This window comes from Chiroxiphia lanceolata, chromosome 8 (assembly GCF_009829145.1).
Source record: "Chiroxiphia lanceolata isolate bChiLan1 chromosome 8, bChiLan1.pri, whole genome shotgun sequence".
NCBI classification, from domain to species: domain Eukaryota; kingdom Metazoa; phylum Chordata; class Aves; order Passeriformes; family Pipridae; genus Chiroxiphia; species Chiroxiphia lanceolata.
This window is the reverse complement of record NC_045644.1, coordinates 25,934,320-25,953,089: the sequence shown is the minus strand read 5'-3', so window position 1 is coordinate 25,953,089 and position 18,770 is coordinate 25,934,320. Positions and strand designations below refer to the sequence as shown.

Here is an 18,770-nt window from a genome sequence, read left to right as displayed (position 1 = left end):
GCTTGGTAGTAACCTGCTCTGGTCACCACTTTGCCCTGATACAAATGACTACAGGACAAGGGGTCAGGCAAGAACTGAGACCAGAGTCTGTAATGTGTTGCAGATGCCATGAAATTACTACAGACCTTTTCTAGTTTTCTAGAGAAACTAGAATAGGCTGAATCAGTGCAATCGAAGCTTCAGAAGCATAAGAAAGACACGATTTTACGTTGATTAAACCAAAAAAGGCTCTCTCAGTTAACTGATAGGATAAAGCCCTCCTCCTCCTAAATAAATTTTCCAACAGAGTAAAAATCCACTCATCTACTAACAGAGATCCAGATTTAGAGTTCAGAAGCTAAATGTATACTTCAGACTGACTTTACTGGGTCACATATATGCAGTCAGTGAGAATCATGTGATAACATATGGCCTCTAGAGGCTTTCTTAGCCTTTCAAGTGTTTGGGGTTTTTTGCAAAATTCTTCAGACTGACAAGTTTCCTGTTTGGACACACTGGGGCTTGAAGGAGATCCCTAGTCATAAAGACACTGTGGGTCAGAGTTAACCCTTTTGTTACCTCACCTTAAATCTCTCTGACACACAGAACCTGCCTGGATAGTTTGTACAGTGTGACACTGGGCATTTGACAAGTATGTGAGTTGGGCATTTGACAAGTATGGGTTCATCCTTATTTAAGGCTAATAAAAACAAGTTCAGCTTCTGCTCTTTGGTAGTTTGCTGTATGTTTTCCCATAAAGGCTGTAAGCACCAAAGTATTTATTTATATATGCATTTAAAATATATATGCAACTAGTTTGCTCTGATCAGAATAATTTTTATTCTGTTGTACTATATGTTTCCATCACTACCATATGTTTGTATCCACCATCTATTATCTTATAGTCTGGATCTCCACTCATAGTAGAGGCTTCTACCCCAGAGGGTACAATATCAGATGGTCTCTCAATACTGAGGAGGCCTACAAAAAAATATGTATTTATGTAAACCAAAAATTAAGAACATCAACTTAATGCCTGTGAGAAAAGTCCTATTTTTCTAGTTCTGGAGTAATGTGACATGAACACACAGAACAGAACAAAATTCTCCATGTACCACGCCTGTTCATCTGCTGGAAAATCTAACTTCAAATGGAGACATCCAGCCCTGAAGCTTTAAGCCCCCCCTTTTTTTTTTCACAAATTACCAATAATTTGTATTTACATACTGGTTGGTGTTTTCTGCTTTAATTTTATTGTAATGAAGGCATTCATATCAGTCAGGATGTCAGATTTAATCCATAAGAGAAAAGTCGGAATAATGGGGTAAAAAAATTTATCCCTCTGTTCCTTTAAACATCCATCCATACCTTCAAGACTATTTTGGCTCAGCTATTTGCTTTTTGTTCCCTGTTCCCTCCACAGTACATAATGCCAAGTTGACACAGTACAGGAGAGTCCTACCCTGGTCTGTTTTTAACCACAGATTGTGCCCATGTACATAGCTCAGGCAGGAGCTGTCTTTTATAAAATAAGCAGGAAGCTTTCTCCATTAACATCCTGGTGCACCTACCATTGCCTTTTAAAGATCAGACATAGTCTGGTATAGTCCCTGGCTTGGACAAATTACCTGCTCTGCATCTGTTACGGGGAAACAATGGGTGATGTTGGCCTGATCCAAAATAACTGTCCTTTATACCTCATAACAGCATTGTAAAGGGCACTGAAAACTAATACAATGGTTCTTATACTTTGATTGTCATGTGTGAACAGTCAAGTTAAACCAATAATAACACATAAATATTTGCAGAATGACAAATGTTCTCCAGTGTGAAGCTGTAAAAGAGAATTTCAGGTGACTATTAGCAGTTTAATTTACATTACAGAGAGATTCATTAGAGCCTGAAGCATTACTGTAAATGTCAGATCAATTTATTAAAATAAGGTGCTTAAAATAAAATTTTACTCCTTCACATTGTCAATTCTGTCAATTCTTTTCTTCATAACAGCTAGGGGAAACTGAATGTTAAATTATCTGCAAGTAAAAGCAACATTTTTACCACTATGTCTTGGAATCTGAACTCAGGCACAGGTTGCTGATGAAAATGTGCTAGAAAAAGCACTGTCACTAAGTCCACAAATAAACATGAAATGAAATAATGACTATTCTACTGATAATGACATACAGGTATTACTAATAATAGTTAACTACTCTTTATCTTATTTCCTAGACTTCCTCCATGTGACCTATTCTCCACTGAACCTCTTAAATGAAGGCATGCACTTCATAATGCATTTATTTCTTAGGTAAAGTGATGGGATATGCAGCATCTTTCAAGCAGCAGCAGATGTGGTTTGAATATAACAGAAATGGTAATAAGTACAACATTTTTCTTTAATGACACGCTTCTACTTATAAGCAGCGGGAAGTGGTTGAGTTCAAGGTCTCATATCATCTTAACATTATCTAGGCATACTTTGTTTTTCCCAGTTCTAAAGTCTTAGGGAAAACTAAGACAGCAGGAGACAGCACTGGGTTATTCAAGCCAGTTTGGTAGAGCTCCTAATGACTGAAAAGCAGATCAGAAAGGATAAAACTAGATGGAACTCTCAATCTAGGTGGAATTCTCAATCAGAAAAGTAACTTAATAGGTCTGTTCTGTCTCTTCGCACGATTATAACACAATTTATTTGAAAAGCTTTGGCCCAGAAAACTGGATAGAGGGGACAAAAAAAATCAGAAAGTTTAACAAACCCTCACAATATTTCTATCAATGCCAAACAAAATTAAATACATTTACTATGTTAAGGCAGAGGCTCCTTGCACATTATGACTTAGAATTAGTTACTTGGATCAATGTGATGCTAGCTCCTAAAGTCAGAAATCTGTCAGAATATGTCAGAAATCTGTCAGAATATGTCAGAAATCTGGAAGAAATAGAGGTGGTGACACTGGTTGTTTTTAGCCAACCTTTTGCTATCATGCTGGTCCCTCTTAAAATCGATTCAGAGATTACCACAAACAGTTTGCAATTCCTTTCAAATCCAGATGGGAATGTACCTTTTAACATTTTCACTGCTACAGTGGTATAGCCAGCCCTTCCCTTGAGTCGGAATGCTGTTGCCTTGACGACCTTTCCAAATTCTCCTTCTCCAAGAGTCTTGCCCAGAACTAGGTTCTTCCGAGGGACTTCCCACTTTGGATCTTCCTGCAGGAGAGAAAAGCAACTCTATGAGATGAAGCAAGGACAATAAGTGGCTAGCTATGCCCAAAGCATCAATGTTCAGTAGAAGACCATTCCTCAGGAACAGGAACACTTCAGTGTATAGTTTTGTTTGCTCTTTTTATCAGTATCAGTGTATTCCTATAAAACCTTATGAATATGTAGGTATTTTGCAAGTGTTTTTTCCATTACCTTGAAAACACCTCCTTTAAAACAGGCTGTACATCTAGTCTATGGATAATGGATTGTATTTGCAGGTCTGGGAAATAGCGTACAAATGAAAAATGAAGTGATACAGAATAAATGCTTGCTTTCAGAATAACTGAATATATGACCTTTGTGAAGAAGTAAATTGGTTTTACTCACAGAATAAGGCTTTCCCTTAAGAATTCATCAGAAAAAAACAATTATCCTCTCTTATGAAATTAACACTATTAAATCTTAAGGTTGCAAAATGACGACAGATACAGAAATCAGACAAGCAATTAAAGCAGAGCACAAGGTCTGTGAAGACCTCAATATTTCACATTCAAATAGATGTAATGTTGCCACATATGTCACATAAAGTGTCAGTGTTTCTCTACTGTGTTGGTTCATGAAAATGTACCATCTGGCAGGCACCCTGGGTAGTACAGGATTCAATGAAGAAAAAAATAGGTTAAAGGTATGATAGCATGACTGGGCAAAAATCCTTAAATGTGGGTAAAACTCCTACACCAACTGACATCTACAATCTGTATGTCAAAAATCAGAAAGAGATCTCAGCAGGGGGTTTTTTTTATGTTTTAAACTTATCCTTGTTGTAGTACTATGGCTTATCACAGAGTACAAACCTGCTATTATTAGTATTTAACTGGACAATGTTAAAAGTAAAACCACACTACTATCAAATGCAGTTACATTAGGAAAAAACATGAGCTTAAATTAGATGTGAAGTGTTACAATATGTTAAAGCACAACAAAAGTGGAAGAAGATATTGGCCTCATAAATTATAATGTTTATCCAAATACTCATTAAGTATCTCCAGTTCCCAGCTTGTACGTGTGAATTCCAATGTCATTATTTGCACTGGGTATTTCTATAACATTTTCTGCATGGATAAACAGGACTGACATCAAAAAACAGCATGCAAAATGACATCAGGCTTACTGGTATTTTAAAGGTGTCTACGGACACCTGGTTCTCCACGGAATCTAGAGAAGGCCGTCGGACATTACTGGAGGAGTAACTGATGGGGTAGGATTGGGTCGGGCGCCGGAATGTCATTTCTGCAGAGGCAATAGGTGGCTTCGGAGAATTCTTGTGGTAACGATGGATGAAATAGGAAGAAAGCAGCACAGAAATGATGAAGGACAGCAGCACTGCCGCTGCTATCACAGTCTTGCACACTTCATCGCATAGTTGCTCTGTGGACCAAGAAGAGCTTCTTAGAACGCTGCTTGTGATCTCCTACTTCTGATTTAGGAGGGCGTGTAACACACACAGGTGTGGCAGAAATAAAGCTCAAAATAATTTAATAACCTAAGGAAAACCTTAATAATTATTTCTCAAAGTAATTTTAGAAGTTGCAAATATGCCCATTGCACTACTACTTCTTTTTATTTGGGACACCAGCAAGGAATTGTTTGCCTAACTGCCTGTGCTGATGTAGGGACAGCCAGCTTGATATTCCTCATCTTCATAGATACTGGCTATCTCTGACACTCTTCTTTAACACCCAGCCTGATATCTTCTGATATGAGATACCACTTATCTCTCTGGATACCTATGACTGAATTTTGCTTGTGCACAACAGTTTATGGTAGAGTCTTTTAAGCCATCAAATAAACTCTTCTTCAAATACAAAAATAATTAATTATTTCAACTGTTAGATAATAAAGAATATTTCTCTTCATTTTTTGGATTATAGGGTGACATAGGATATTTCTGCTTTGTATTTTACAAAGTAATTGTTTCTGAAAACATTGCCTCATGCTGCATCTGCTGCTAAAGAAACATGCAGGCTTTTTCTTCCCCATTTACTACTTCCCCTTCCGCAGAAGCACTTCTAGTGTCTTACTTTAGAAACTTTCTTTAAGTCTGTGTGCCCCCAGACAGCATCCCTAGGGGGTCACTTCCCAAACAAACTGTGAGATCCAAAATAATGTCCTGTGCACTATTATATCTGAAGTCAGGATTAACTGACTTCAGATACATAATTAGCTACACCTGCATGCTGTACCTCAGCAACAAGTGGAAACAGCACACTACCTTTCTAGAATGGAAAAAAAAAAAATTAAACAAAAAGAAATAAGAAGGAAGAAGCTTTATGCTTCCCTTTTTTCTTACGTCTATTTGAATTTTTCTCTTTCTATATAAATTCTAAATAATTTGGTTTTACAGTTGCAAAATATTTCATGTTATGTTTATTATTAGCCATAATAAATACAATTTAAAAAATCCATTATCTGTTTCAATCTGTTTCAAACAACTGCACACAGCTTTTCTATTTAAACAAAGGTCAATGAAAAAAGCAATCCACTCCTCCTCCTAATAACATGGGTTCTGGCTATCTCTGACATTTTGAAGCCATGATTTTCAGAAATTATTAGGAAGCTGGAATTACTTAAAAGTAATAGAAGTCATTATTTTAATGCTCCTAGGGGTCTCTGCAAATATCAAGTGAGTCTCACTGAAATGCAAATGCTGTTGGAAATCAAAGGACTACTGACTTGTTTGCCATGTGGTAATGAACAAAAAAGAATCTTTAGCCAAGGCTATAAATAACCATTCCGGAATTTTTCAGGCTCCACAGTAGATGCCAAGGTGACAGTTCTTAACTAGTTGTATGTTAGCAGTCTCTGACCAAAGATATTGCTTATTAGCAAGCCCACAAGTGTAGATCATTGTACATATACACATGGTAGATACAAACAGAGAAAAAGATTACTATGACAACAGCAGATAATGTTTAGACTTACCTTTGATATCATCTTTCTCACAATAACAGTTCTGTCTTGGGAAACAGTAACAAATTCCATGTCCTGACTTAATTCCAAGATTTCCAATACCCTTCCCGTGGCCACCAATAATGTTTCCACCTAATCAAATACAGACAAAAGCTAAGATTCTTACATGTAGGTGAAGGGGAATAAAAGGCTCAGAGTTTGCCATGGCTTTATCTCAGTATCTGGAATTTGACAGGGCAGCACAATGCATCAGTAATGACAGGGACTCCTGAGGGGAGATTCTAAATTCTGAAATTTCTGAGATTCTGAAATAGGGGGACTTGGTCTGTTTAAACATTAGTCCTCATTAGCAGTTATTGAGTTCTGTTCCTGGTTCTGATGCCAATTTTCTCTTACCTTGGAAAAGTCAGCATAATATTCTAGGTATCATTTGTTCCATTGTCAAATGGAGATAATGATACTTAACCACCTCTGTAAAATACCACGGGACAGTCTAGTGAAAGCACTAAGAGTAAGTGCCAAGTGTAAGTGATTAAAAAATGGATCTTTCGTTATCTAAAAATGCATTGTTTAATATTATGAAAAAGCACAGAAACTCATATTCTTGATTTCAAACAGGAGTTTTTCATGTAAAGTAACAGCAACTCTTCCAAGTAAATAAATTTTTTCCTGTAGATATTATAAAAGTGACCATTACTCATGACATTTTCCATCGGTAAATTTCCTTTCTTCCTTTAATCACCAACACCATTGTATAGACAGAAACCAGTTAATTTCTGAAGCTTAGCTGATTTTCAGAAAAATCGCCTAAACCATGAAGGTATTCAAAAGATTAAAAAGTTGTTTTTTCAACATAGTCTTCTTTTTATTTCAGTTCATTTTCCTCCATCCCATCTAATGCAGTAGTAGAGTAAATATTTCTTTTCCATTTCTTGGGACTTGTAAAATGAACAGAGAAGGACAATATTTTTTCCAACATAAAGGCAAACATCCTTTTTTAGGAGAGTATTTAAGCAAAATAGATTTTGACCGTCCTTCTAAAGAGGTCACACCTACTAAACTGTCTGCAACTCAGCTGGATAATTTTGGAAGAGACTCTGCTGAGTCACTGCTCTCTGAGCTGACACTTAAAGAAGCATCAGTGTTCCCAAAAAGTCTTGATTATGCTCCCTGCTGCTCCCTAGCCAACTTTCTCTGTCGTGACAAGGTGATGAAATAAAGTTTCCCTCAGCCTCAGAAAATGTTATGTATTTATGTGTATTTGCTCATGTTTGAGGACTGGGAAGAAGGGGGAAGCAGGGAATGAGCTTAAGCTACTTAAGCTGTTCTTGAGCAAGGGATTTGAAGACAAAGGGGTTTTACACAGCAGAGAAAGGAGTACATTGTCACTGCAGGTGTATATTAGAAATATGGAACTTCCTATACACATACCAGTGACCAAAAAGTTTAATTTTCACCAAAGCATTGCTGGTAGGGAAATTCCAGGAATTGTCACTATTGTTTTGAATTGTGTAGTGTTTCACATACTCCTGTTTAAAATCATCAGCTGTCATGTCCTGTAGTGGGAAAGAGCTTTCACTGCTTCGAAGTCATTTGGAAAAAGAGTAAAACATGGCCCTATTCCACAGTATGTAGAAACTCCAGAAATTCAGAAAGTAAAAATACTAGTTGTTGGACAAAACCAAAGATGATGTATGACTACTGCTAAAAACAAGAAAGCAGCAAGGTATATAGGTCTAAGCACTCTATTTTTCCATCATCAGAAAGCCAAAGTGCAGAGGAACCCACAAAGATAATTAATTTACAACTGTTTAGCCAGATTCACTCACTGCAACCAGCTCTGAAGCAGTTACTTACTACAAGGAAGTCTCTTGCTCAGAATGCAATTAGGTTGCCTCTATTTGATAGGCACAGCCACGACACCGGTAGTTTCAGCTGAGTGCCCTTGAATGTAATATTCATAGAGTTCATGTGAGAAAGCACTTTTGGAACTCAAGTACATGGCCATCAAAACGACAAATGAATTACAAAAATAAGTCACAACTGTCTGTACTTAAAGAACATCCTTGATCTCAATGCATCTGGGCCTTTCTATTTGTTGCTTGCCATTCCCAAAGAAATGTCCCCTGCCAGCAAAAGCTGATAAAATGGTACTCCTGCACCTCTGAGCTCCCAGAACACGCTTATTTCTCTGTCTGTAAGTACACGGCTTTTGGGCACCAACCCAGGTTCTGAATTGTGTCAAGTCATGTATACAATTATTCAACTCTGGTATTAAAGGGCATGCATAACATCTTGAAACCTTGTCTTACTTGATTGCTTATTATCAAGTAATACAATATTTCTTTCAGGCTTCTGTTGAGCAAAACATTTGATGCTGCATATGTTGCACATTATGTGTTTTAGCATTGTAGCCTCTGGCACAAATATTTCCACTTTTAGAATTAAAACTGATTGCAGTTATTACCATTAAAGAATTCTTTTCAGATGATTAGAGAGGTTACTCCATTTCCTTCAAGCATTTCTGGCACTTTAAGAATTGTTTTTATGCACTCTAATGAAATAATTATCTTTGTAATAACACTAATTTACAATACACAATCCCATTCTTGCATGTTAGAAATACAAAGAAGTCTCTTTAGTAATTCATTTTATGGAAGAACATTAAGTCCTAGACTGTAAGAAAATGCTAGTTCCTCTAAGACCCCATTTTAAAAACTAAACTTGGAGTATATGATGTCAGAGTCAGAAGAATTAGTCAAGAAATACCTATGTCTTTATTCCTGAATTAGATACTGATGGATAAAAACATCAACTTGAAAATTATCATCTCACAGAAGATGGAAATTGCTCAAGAGCATTACACTGTTTTTCTACCCTTTGTCTACCCTTATGATCCTTTGTAAACACATTTATTTCAAATTGAAATTTGTTTCTTCTTACTTATTTAGCTGGGAGTTCAAATAGGCGTGGTTCCTATCATACTGTGCTTAAGTTAGGAAGTAGGTCATTAACATGCCTAAAACCTCTTCCAGCAAGTGCCTCCACTGGAAAACACTACCTGTGATTTAACAGGGAACAGAATGAGAATTACTGAAAAAAACTTATCCTTCCATCACTGTCAGCCAATAGGTGTTACCTGCCTGGTTTAAAAAAGGACAAGATTAATCCCCAGAGCATTAACTCTCTTGTACAATTCAAATGCAGAGATGCTGAGCTTGTGAAAGTATCTGGGATCAGGAAAGTGAAATTTGAGAAGTGATCACTAGTGACACAGATAAGCCCATCCTAAACATTTCCATACTTGTGCAGTCCTGGGGGCACACAGCTGGATCTTTGCTTTCCACCACATCACAGATGCCATCTGGACAAGTCTTGATGCTCGGGGTGCACGTGGAATAGTTTGTGGTGATCCCTGTCAACACACAAACAGACAGCTGCAAAAATACCACAAGGTTTGGAAGCAAAGCTTATTGCACCTTTTCACTCCACACTGACACTCTAAAGCACAGGTTTTAAAATAAACATCTATAAATATAAATATCTGCTAAAGTTACAAGCAAGACAACAGCTAAAAGCAATTGTAAGAAGCACTTTTTGCTACCTGTTCTGCTTTTGCTATTTTTTCAGCCCTTTGGTCATGCCACTTTGCTTTAGCAAACAGAGGAAAAAGAGCTAGCTGATTAATTTGAGACTGAAGATCAGCTTTCACAACTGAGGATGTCTCTACACAATTTTACATGCAACCATGAGGGTTACAAGTGGTGGTAGAGAATTTGTGATACTTATGCACTTTGAAGGGATAAAGCATCAACACAGAAGCATTGTTCTGGAAGAGTCAGGAGTGCTGTCACCTGCCAGATGTGTGCTACACACCACAGAAAACTGAGACACTGCTTCTGTGCTCACCAACTCTCTGCTGGGGTGTACCTGCTCAGAGGCACAGTGCTGTGTTCCAAACTCAATTCACAGTCACAAAGATCATCTTGCCATAGGTCACCTGTTCCAGTTACACTGCTGCAATCTCAGTTCACTACCTGGTGATTTACATTTCATGTTCAATAGGGTCAAGATCAAGAATGACCACTCCAACTCAATCACATTTTCCTTCCTAGTACGTGTTTCATATGGGCATTAACCTTTTTAGCTCCAGCTTCTGCATAGTTTACTATAACATGTATAAATCAGTTTATATCTACAGAAGTAAAATGCACTATTACAACTAAACAGAAGTTTGATTTCACACAACCTAAATGTACCTTTTCCACTGCCTTGTCTCCACTGGCATTTTCCTGTTAGTACTCCCAGGCCACCACACTCTTCACATTCAGCACGATGCTTACTTATAGCACAAGAGTCAGGGCAGTCCTCTTCTTTTTTTAAAACTGTTGGGAAAAGTGCTTACTGTAAATTCAGGACAGAGAGATGAACACACAAGCAAGTCAGCTCAAATTAGGAAAACTCTATTTTTGGAGATAGATAGGAAGGAAAGAAAGATGAAGAAAGCAGTGAAAGACTGAACACTGACTGACCCAACTATGAGTAAACTTAGATAACCATTAAAGTCCAGGTGTTTCTTTTCTATGAAATAAAAGATAAGCAGCAAGATCATAATGACATGGTTATCTCTGCTTGACAGCACTCTGTCACTGCCTAGAACTGTAGATATGTGCTAACATACCAACAACAGAAAAGTGGAGAACAAGTACTTACAGCTTCATACAGAACTTCTAATTAAGAGAAAATACTTAGTTCTTGGGTTAACACGGTAGCCCAAAGAGCATCAGTTGGAAATGTATGTTTTCAGACAACACAAGGTTTTTGCAAAAACACAAGTCCACTGCAATCTTTTCTTTCTTTTTCTTCAACCCATTTGCTCTTACCATAGGAGTTCTGACATGATAGAAGGGACAGGAGGTGATTATCAGGTAGAATTGTAAGGTTTTGCATAAAACACAGTATAGTTTGCAGAGAAATTAGTATGTTTCCAGTGAAATGCTCTTCTGCTGTGGTTGCTACAGAATACTTCTAACTTCCTTCCCCTTAAGGGTGGGTCATAACACTGCCCTTATGAACTTTTCAGTCAAATGATGTCAGTGCAATTGCTACAAGAATGTTAAGGAAACTTTTTAAAAATAAAAAAAAAAGAAAAGAAAACATTGGAGAGAGAAGGGGGGAGAAAATTTATTTATATATTTTTATATCTATATAATAAATATACTTAGGCCAGAGATTTCTTGTTTCATATAGACAGATACACATATGCACACTCTTTTTTCTTCCATGGGAATATGTGAAATACAAAATAAAGGTCACACAGAGACACACACTAAAGATTCTTCTAAGTCAAATGTCATCATGAGCATTACGAATTGCATGTGATACACTGCACTAGTTCTGTGCATTAGTTCTTCAAACAAATATCTGCTACAGGAAGGTCTAACTCAAAACTCAAAACACAGACTTTGTGATCTTGCGGTCTTGTAGCTCAGATTCATTTTCATTGTTAATGCCATCAGCTATAGATCACCCTACTACAGTTACTGGCATCACTAATACCAGTGACACAGCAACAGTAAGTGAAGAGTTCTGACTGGGGTACTTACGAGTTCCTTCCAATACAACAGTGAGGAGGGTCCTGGCGTGTTTCCTGGTCTGCTTGTCTGTAGCTTGAACAGTGTATTGTATTTCCTTGCATTCGGGTCTGCGCAGCGCAGAGGTATCATTCACATAAAGGCTTCCATATTTGTCTTCTCGGCCTTGAAGGATGCCCACAGGAGAGCAGCTTGCATTGGGGGACAGCAACTTGTAGGTGATGTTTACACCACGGAATTTCATACAGTTTTCAATGCAGATTTTTCCTATCTGGGCTCAAACACCAACAAAGAAATCACAAACAACAGAAACAAAACTATACATAAAAAATGTTAAGTGTTTCCCAAAAACATCTGGAATAAAATGAAGGATACTTCATTTTATATATGAAGGATACTACTTGCAGAATTCAGCATTTATTTTGGGTTTATAGATTTTATATTTTACTACAAATGCTTTAAATGAGATTTATTCTCAGTAAAAATGAGAGGTCAAGCATTACCATTGTCTTCAGGCTAGCAGTGGAAATGCAAAAAGCCTTCACCCAGAGAATCAGTAATATTTGGTGCCTATTGCTGATGATCAGCAGTGTTCAGTAAGAACAAGACCCTTGGGAAAGTCTGAGTTCGGTCCCTGCTCTGTCCCAGGCTGACTAATGAAAAAAAACCTATGGTCTTCCTCAAGGAAGCAAAGAGCTCAGCGTGAACAAAGTTAAGGCTCTTTTCAAATAACATAAAAATTGCTATTACTTCATGTTTATAATATTACAGTCAAAAAGTTTCTGTCCAACAGAGTTCTCTGAAAGCCTTAAAAGGAATAAGAACCTCATTGTTTCCCATTTGCAATTTAAAAACATTTTATTCTAAAAATTAAAATATGTTGGTTTGCCATATTTGAACTTCTGCCTGTCAGAATATCTATGTTAGAACACTCCTCAGTCTGAAACACATCATCTAAGAAGCAGAGGAATGTAAAGCCCCATGTCCTGTCCAGCTCTCGCAGGAACTGATCCAAAATTCACTTTGGTTTTTCCATTTACAAGAGTGGGATTCGGATCAGGCCCAGAGGCATTGGCTTCCTTTGCAGGGAAAACCACAATGTGAAGGGTGGGGTGTTATTGAAGGGAACTTGGTGATGGATTATTTTCAAACGCTGCAGTTCAGAAATGTTTTCAAGTAACACCACTGCTGGTAAAAGCATATCTGTACATCTTGGTTTCAGCATTCTTATTTAAAAATGTAACAGAAAAAAAAGGTTTTTTGTACTAAGACCTCTTCCCACGAACTTGGACTATTTAAAGTCAGAGGGGAAGCCTTTGAAGTTCCATAAGCATATTTTGTCATAAGATAGTCCCACTTTATCTAACTTATTCCCACTCACATCACTGATGGCTCGTTTGGCACCATTTTTGTTGGTTTTTTTTTTTTGGTGGCAGGATAACATAGAAAGACTATTAAAGCAATCAGAAGCTAGGCCATTTCTTTCTGGCTCTCTCCTCTCCATAGCATGCTGGGACTGGCAGGAAGAAAAAGAGGACAAGATTTCCACTGTTTATAAACTCTGTCTAGACACAAGGTCTAGACATGTCCCTTGCAGAACCAGTCATCTCAGCCTTGGTGCTGCATTGCAACTGGCAGAGCTTTGCAGCTGCTGAGATGGTGTTCCCTTGAGGCAGTAGGAGAATACAATGATGTTCCATGGCATTGACCTTTATACAGACTACACTGAATTGCCCTTTCTGCCTATTCTGTCATAACTTCTATTTCCAGGAACTGCTGATTCTGACCAACAGGAATTTCCTTCAATGGGGATGGATAAGATCCCATAACTTCAGGGTCCCTGAAGAGTAGATTATCCTTAGAATGGTGCATTGGCCAGTTTTGCTTTCTCTGTAAAATTTGAGGAGAAGCTAAAAAGACCCCCTCCAGAAATTTCTGCAAGAAAGATAAAGATAGGCTTTCTCTTTTTGTCTGATTCTAATAAGGAAAGCTCAACCTTGTAACTTTGCTCTGCTCCACAAATTCTGGAGTCAGCTCAGTTCTCAGCAAAGCACAGCCCTAGAGGAAAAAGGTGGAAGCAGCCAGTTCCCCTTTCTCAGGAGGGTGAAAAATCAGGTAATCAGGGTTATCAGGGTAAAGGGTAATCACGATTAACATCAACTTATAGGGGAGGAACCTTCAAAGGTGCATTTTGCAAGACTCTCAATAGTTGACATAGAAATACCATTATCAGGAATAGGAACAAAAAAATCCATCTCTTGAGCTCCAGAGTTTATTGAAGTCTGGATAATGATAATGTTCCTCTTCACTGAATTCTGGGGACATTTGGACATATAACCTCTCTAAAAATCTCAGCCAATGTTATTCATCATTTGTCTCAGTAAATGTCAATAGATCTTTAAGTCCTTTGATAAGTTAAATGCCACTGGGCAAGCCTGTACCGTCAGGCCATGCTCCTGTTATTCAATTCATTTAGCTGCTCAAATAGACAAATGGCATCAGCCCAGCAGTTAATAATTTCTTCACGCTCCTGTGTTTTCCTTAGGGCAAGAGACAGTTCAGCCTTCATATTGATTTGGCCCAGTACTTTTCCTGACTGCTCTGGCATATCACGGCTAATTATGCAGCCAACTTTAATAATGTGAAGTGCTGGGGACTAAGCTGCTTACATTGACTTGTGCTCCAAGCTGAGCACACCAAATTCAAACCCAGTCTCAGAAGTAAGTGGATGACACTTTAACTGAGATGACACTGACTGAGAACACCACCTCCAGAGCCAGAATGAGTTTTGCACTTCTCTGCTCAAGAATCAGAACAAAATCTCTTTGTGAATTTGTGTTTAGAAAGCACAAAGAAAAAGATCTCTTCCCAAAGACTTGGAGGAGTTCTTGCCAGGAACAGTTTTCCCTACTACTACTGCCACCCAGTGAAACTGCACAGTTGGTGGGAAGCACCACTGTTTCCAGAAATCCTAAAATTCCTTTTCAGATGTTTGACTCTCATGACAACATGCAAAACCAGCAGCTTTAAAAGTCAACTTTTTGTGGGTTTTTTTTGTTTTGCACTCTGGAACTAAAAAAATGCATACTCCCAGATTTTAAAACTAATGTGTTCAAGCAATCTAGGGCATGCATAGATAAACATGGTTGACCAAATTTACTGTGGAGTTCATTCATTAATAATATTATTGTATGCATACACCTATATATAAAAACACACTCAGAAAAAAACCTAATTAATTAATCTAAATCCATACTTACCTAACAGGTAAGTTTCCACACTTTTTACAAAGTTGTCATGTTGTGACAAAGATACAGTTGGGGCACATTTCTAGATCATAAGAGCTTAGACTATGAGTATCTTACACACCTGTGCTATTACTTCTTTTAGGGGGAAATCCACCAGTTTCACCCTATCCCCAGGCAACAGGGGAGAATAAAGCTTTCACAATCTGGTGCTGCAAAAACCTCAAATGTAACATCAAAAATAATTTGATCTGCACAAAAGGAACAGAATAGCCTCTGAAGTTTTTTACAGATTGCAAATTGAAAAGTTGCAGCCACAAGGCATCACAAAATGTCATAAAGGAGTAGCTTTCATAGGGAGACTGCTATGTGAGCACTCTTGGTATCTTTCTCTAATTTAGGATATTCAGTGCAGACTATGGACAAAATGTCCCTTGCCAGAGCAGTAGCATTTTTATTGCTCACGTACAGCCTGTTCTGTACTCTGAAGAGCTATCAAGCCACAGTGTATTTCATCAGATTAAATAAAAGAACATGCAATATATCTAATTTCCCTTTTTCTTTCTTTTTACAATTAGCCAGAGGCTTAAAGATTAATAAAACTTAATTCTTCCTTAAGAGTCTTCTAATGAATTGGTTTTCTCTGTAATTGGGATGATCATATTTTAATCTCAGTCCTCCTCTCTGCTACAATAGTTACAAGGCATACTTTCCAGCAGCTCTCCCAAAAAGGCTCATCACTGATGTTTTTAATATTCACTTTCATAACATGAATTATATTGAACTAGTTCCTTATTAATGTACATGTTCCATAGCAGTTACATTGTAATTTTCACCTGATTAACGTCAACCTGTTAGAAAGTGTTTCTGGGAAGCATTATTAATGGCAATGGTGGTGATTAAGCTAAAATGGGGATTAAGTTAGGATACACATTAATTACTAACTAGCCATTATCTTAAGAAAAGCCATTAATATACTGGAATATGTAGAGCTGGAACTCCAACAGCTGGGCAAATTTATTTTTTTGCCCTTGATATTGTTCCAGTTATTCAAGCCTAAGCCGCTCATGGTTGCAAGTCCTCCTGTCCATAACACACATTATTTTTCTCTATTAGTACTTCCATGTGTGGGTCCTTCTCTAGTATTATGTGATGAGAGAGCTAGTGTCCAGTCTACCTGCTACCCACTGCATCCAGCACCAATCATATTGGTATCACATTTTTCACTGGTTCTACTTAAAACAGTTAAAACAAATGGTTTAAGGCACCTCATCCCAGTGATCCATCCACTAAGCTCTATCAGGAAGTGAATGTATCATTTACACAGTTCTTACCTGTGCAAAGCGTTCAGCATTTCTGTTCACTGTGAACTGGTAAGTCATGTTTGAAAACTGAATGCTGACAGGGAGGATGGAGACATTGAAATGAAGCATCACTGATCTTTCTGGGCCATGAAACTCCGTGTCATTCACCAAAACATCCAGCTGGAAGTAACGATGCTCTGTGACTGAAATGCTTTTATTCAGTACCAGTTCTGCAAAGGAAAAAGATTAGTCTATTACCAGTCCACATTATCTTTAAGTGTATATTTTGATACAGCAACCCCAACAAAAACAAACAAAACAAAATTAAGTATACATATCAAAATTTCCTAACAGGAAACAGAAGGCAGTTTAAATATGAAATATGTTCTTATGGAGTTATGTCTATGCCATTCAAAATGTTTGGGAGGCCCTCTTTCCTTCTTACCTACCATGTTGAGAATCCTACAATCAAAACCTCTTACTTATCAGTTTACAAAACATCATCCTGTATACTCTTTATCCCAGAGATGCACAAGCTCCATTTTTTCAGTACATATTTAAACTTCAGTCTTTTTTGAACTTGAAATTTCTCAGCTTTCTTTGGCTCAATATTTACAAAATGCTTACAATAACTTACTGGTCAATCACTAACAAGCAACTTCTCTTTTATTTGAAGAAAGAGACCTTACTGTACTCATGTCGAGTTCCCCTCACTTGGCTGCCATTTGGGCTGAAGTGGATTTCATCAAAGATGTGCTCTACATGAAATGTTTCACTTATCCAAGGATCATCAGTGACAATGGTTCCTGTGTATTTCTTTCTGCTGCTTTCAAGAGGATAAATGGGTGTGGTGTCTGCATCGTACACAGTCAGCGTCGCAAGAACAGTTCCCTAGAAGGAAAAGATAAATGGCATTGCTGAATGACGTGTTTTGGAGACTGAAATATTGGTCAACGGTTTTAACCTTACAACTTTCACTGAAACCCACTTTAATTCAAATTAATTTTAAGATTCAGGTTATCACTATTTCAGACCTATTTGGATCTGAGTTAGAAGCTCAAAAAAGGATGACAGTGGAAAAGAACTTGCTATATAATCATCTGAGCCCAAGTCTAAATACAGTGCTAAACTGCTGAGGTAGGAAACAAGCACACATGCACAGCTCTTGATTTTTTTCTTTTCTTAAAATCAGTTATTCTACAACGCTACCTAAAAAAGCAGGTAAGTAATATCAGCACTTACAAGACACAAAATACATTTAGACAGGTCAAACTCATTACCCACATGACAGAAGTGGCCTGGGTTGTCTGCTTAGTCTACTAGATTGCTGTTTTCTACCTGGACACTGTGACCAAAAGGCCTTTAAGATTTTTATTAGCAATTCTATTTTTTCAGATTTGTTTGAACGGAATGTTTCCAAATATAATGCCTTTTTTTTTTTTTTTAGACTACAAAATATCACTGAAATTCACTACATTGTGAACACTTCACAGGCATGTAATTTCAAAAACAATATTTTACTTTATCAAACAATTTTATGAGACCTTCACTTTCTATCATCCAGAGCTAAATTTCAAAATTTTCAAATATAAAAAGGAATTACTTTAAGCCCAGGCAAATGGGATGTTCACAGGTGTCTTGTAAAGACTTCTTCCAGTCGGGAGATGGCAGCAAACTCCCAAAATCAGTCTTTTCCCTTCCAGACACAAATATGATCAAAATGTACTTTGAAGGGAGAACTGACTACCAAAAGAGATCTTGTTATTAGGGAACAGAAGTTCTCTCATGAAAACTGCATCATTTAGGCCCCCAAAGAAATGCTTTATCTATACCATTGACTTATAAAGGGTTGTTTCTCCTACGGAAGAGCCAAAAAGCTCACCTGTATACTTGTCTACTGAAGCAAGTGGTGTATGTGTGCAGAGGGCACCAAAGACACCCAGGGATTCAGATCTTTAGAAAGATCACCTTGGCATGGTAAGGGGGAAGTGAAAGGTGGCAATTAAAAGAAGATCCTGGAGTTCTCCCTTAACAGCCTGGCCCTGGAAACTTCACAGGGGCAATGTTTGCCTGCAGAAGTCAACCACTATTGCTACAGCATCCTAATAAATGTTCTGAATGTAGTTCTGATGTCTTACATAGATTTGCATGTATGGGACTGGTACACAGATATACTTGCTCTAACAACACTCAATTTTAATCATCTGGGGGAAACAACCCCATAACAAATAGAGCAGAGCTCAGTGTGGAGAGTAGAGCAATCCTAACCACGGACTCAGCAATTGTCCATCCTGACCTTGGAAACTGCTCAAATTTCTTCACACTGTTTAATTAACCCAAACTCTTCTTTCTTTTGGGGCCTGAATAAGATATAACTCGGGGGACAGGAATCCTACAAATAGCATTTTACAGTCTCTAGAGTATGGTGTGATGATGGGCTCATTGCTGAGATCCATTATCCAGAACTTGGTGCTTCC

The 18,770-nt window shown here is 37.7% G+C and overlaps 1 protein-coding gene across 3 annotated transcripts in view; it reads right to left on the bottom strand.

Annotated features, from left to right (window-relative positions):
* RET (ret proto-oncogene) overlaps positions 1-18,770 on the bottom strand; it is a 79,873-nt gene that overhangs the window by 14,916 nt on the left and 46,187 nt on the right. For all 3 annotated transcript variants that reach the window (XM_032695286.1, XM_032695285.1, XM_032695287.1), the window contains 8 exons: positions 16,983-17,184; positions 16,324-16,523; positions 11,757-12,015; positions 10,410-10,535; positions 9,455-9,565; positions 6,163-6,282; positions 4,352-4,608; positions 3,039-3,186 (listed from right to left, as the gene is read on the bottom strand). In XM_032695286.1, the coding sequence (XP_032551177.1) occupies positions 3,039-3,186; positions 4,352-4,608; positions 6,163-6,282; positions 9,455-9,565; positions 10,410-10,535; positions 11,757-12,015; positions 16,324-16,523; positions 16,983-17,184 (1,423 nt within the window). The remainder of the gene's footprint in view (positions 1-3,038; positions 3,187-4,351; positions 4,609-6,162; positions 6,283-9,454; positions 9,566-10,409; positions 10,536-11,756; positions 12,016-16,323; positions 16,524-16,982; positions 17,185-18,770) is intronic.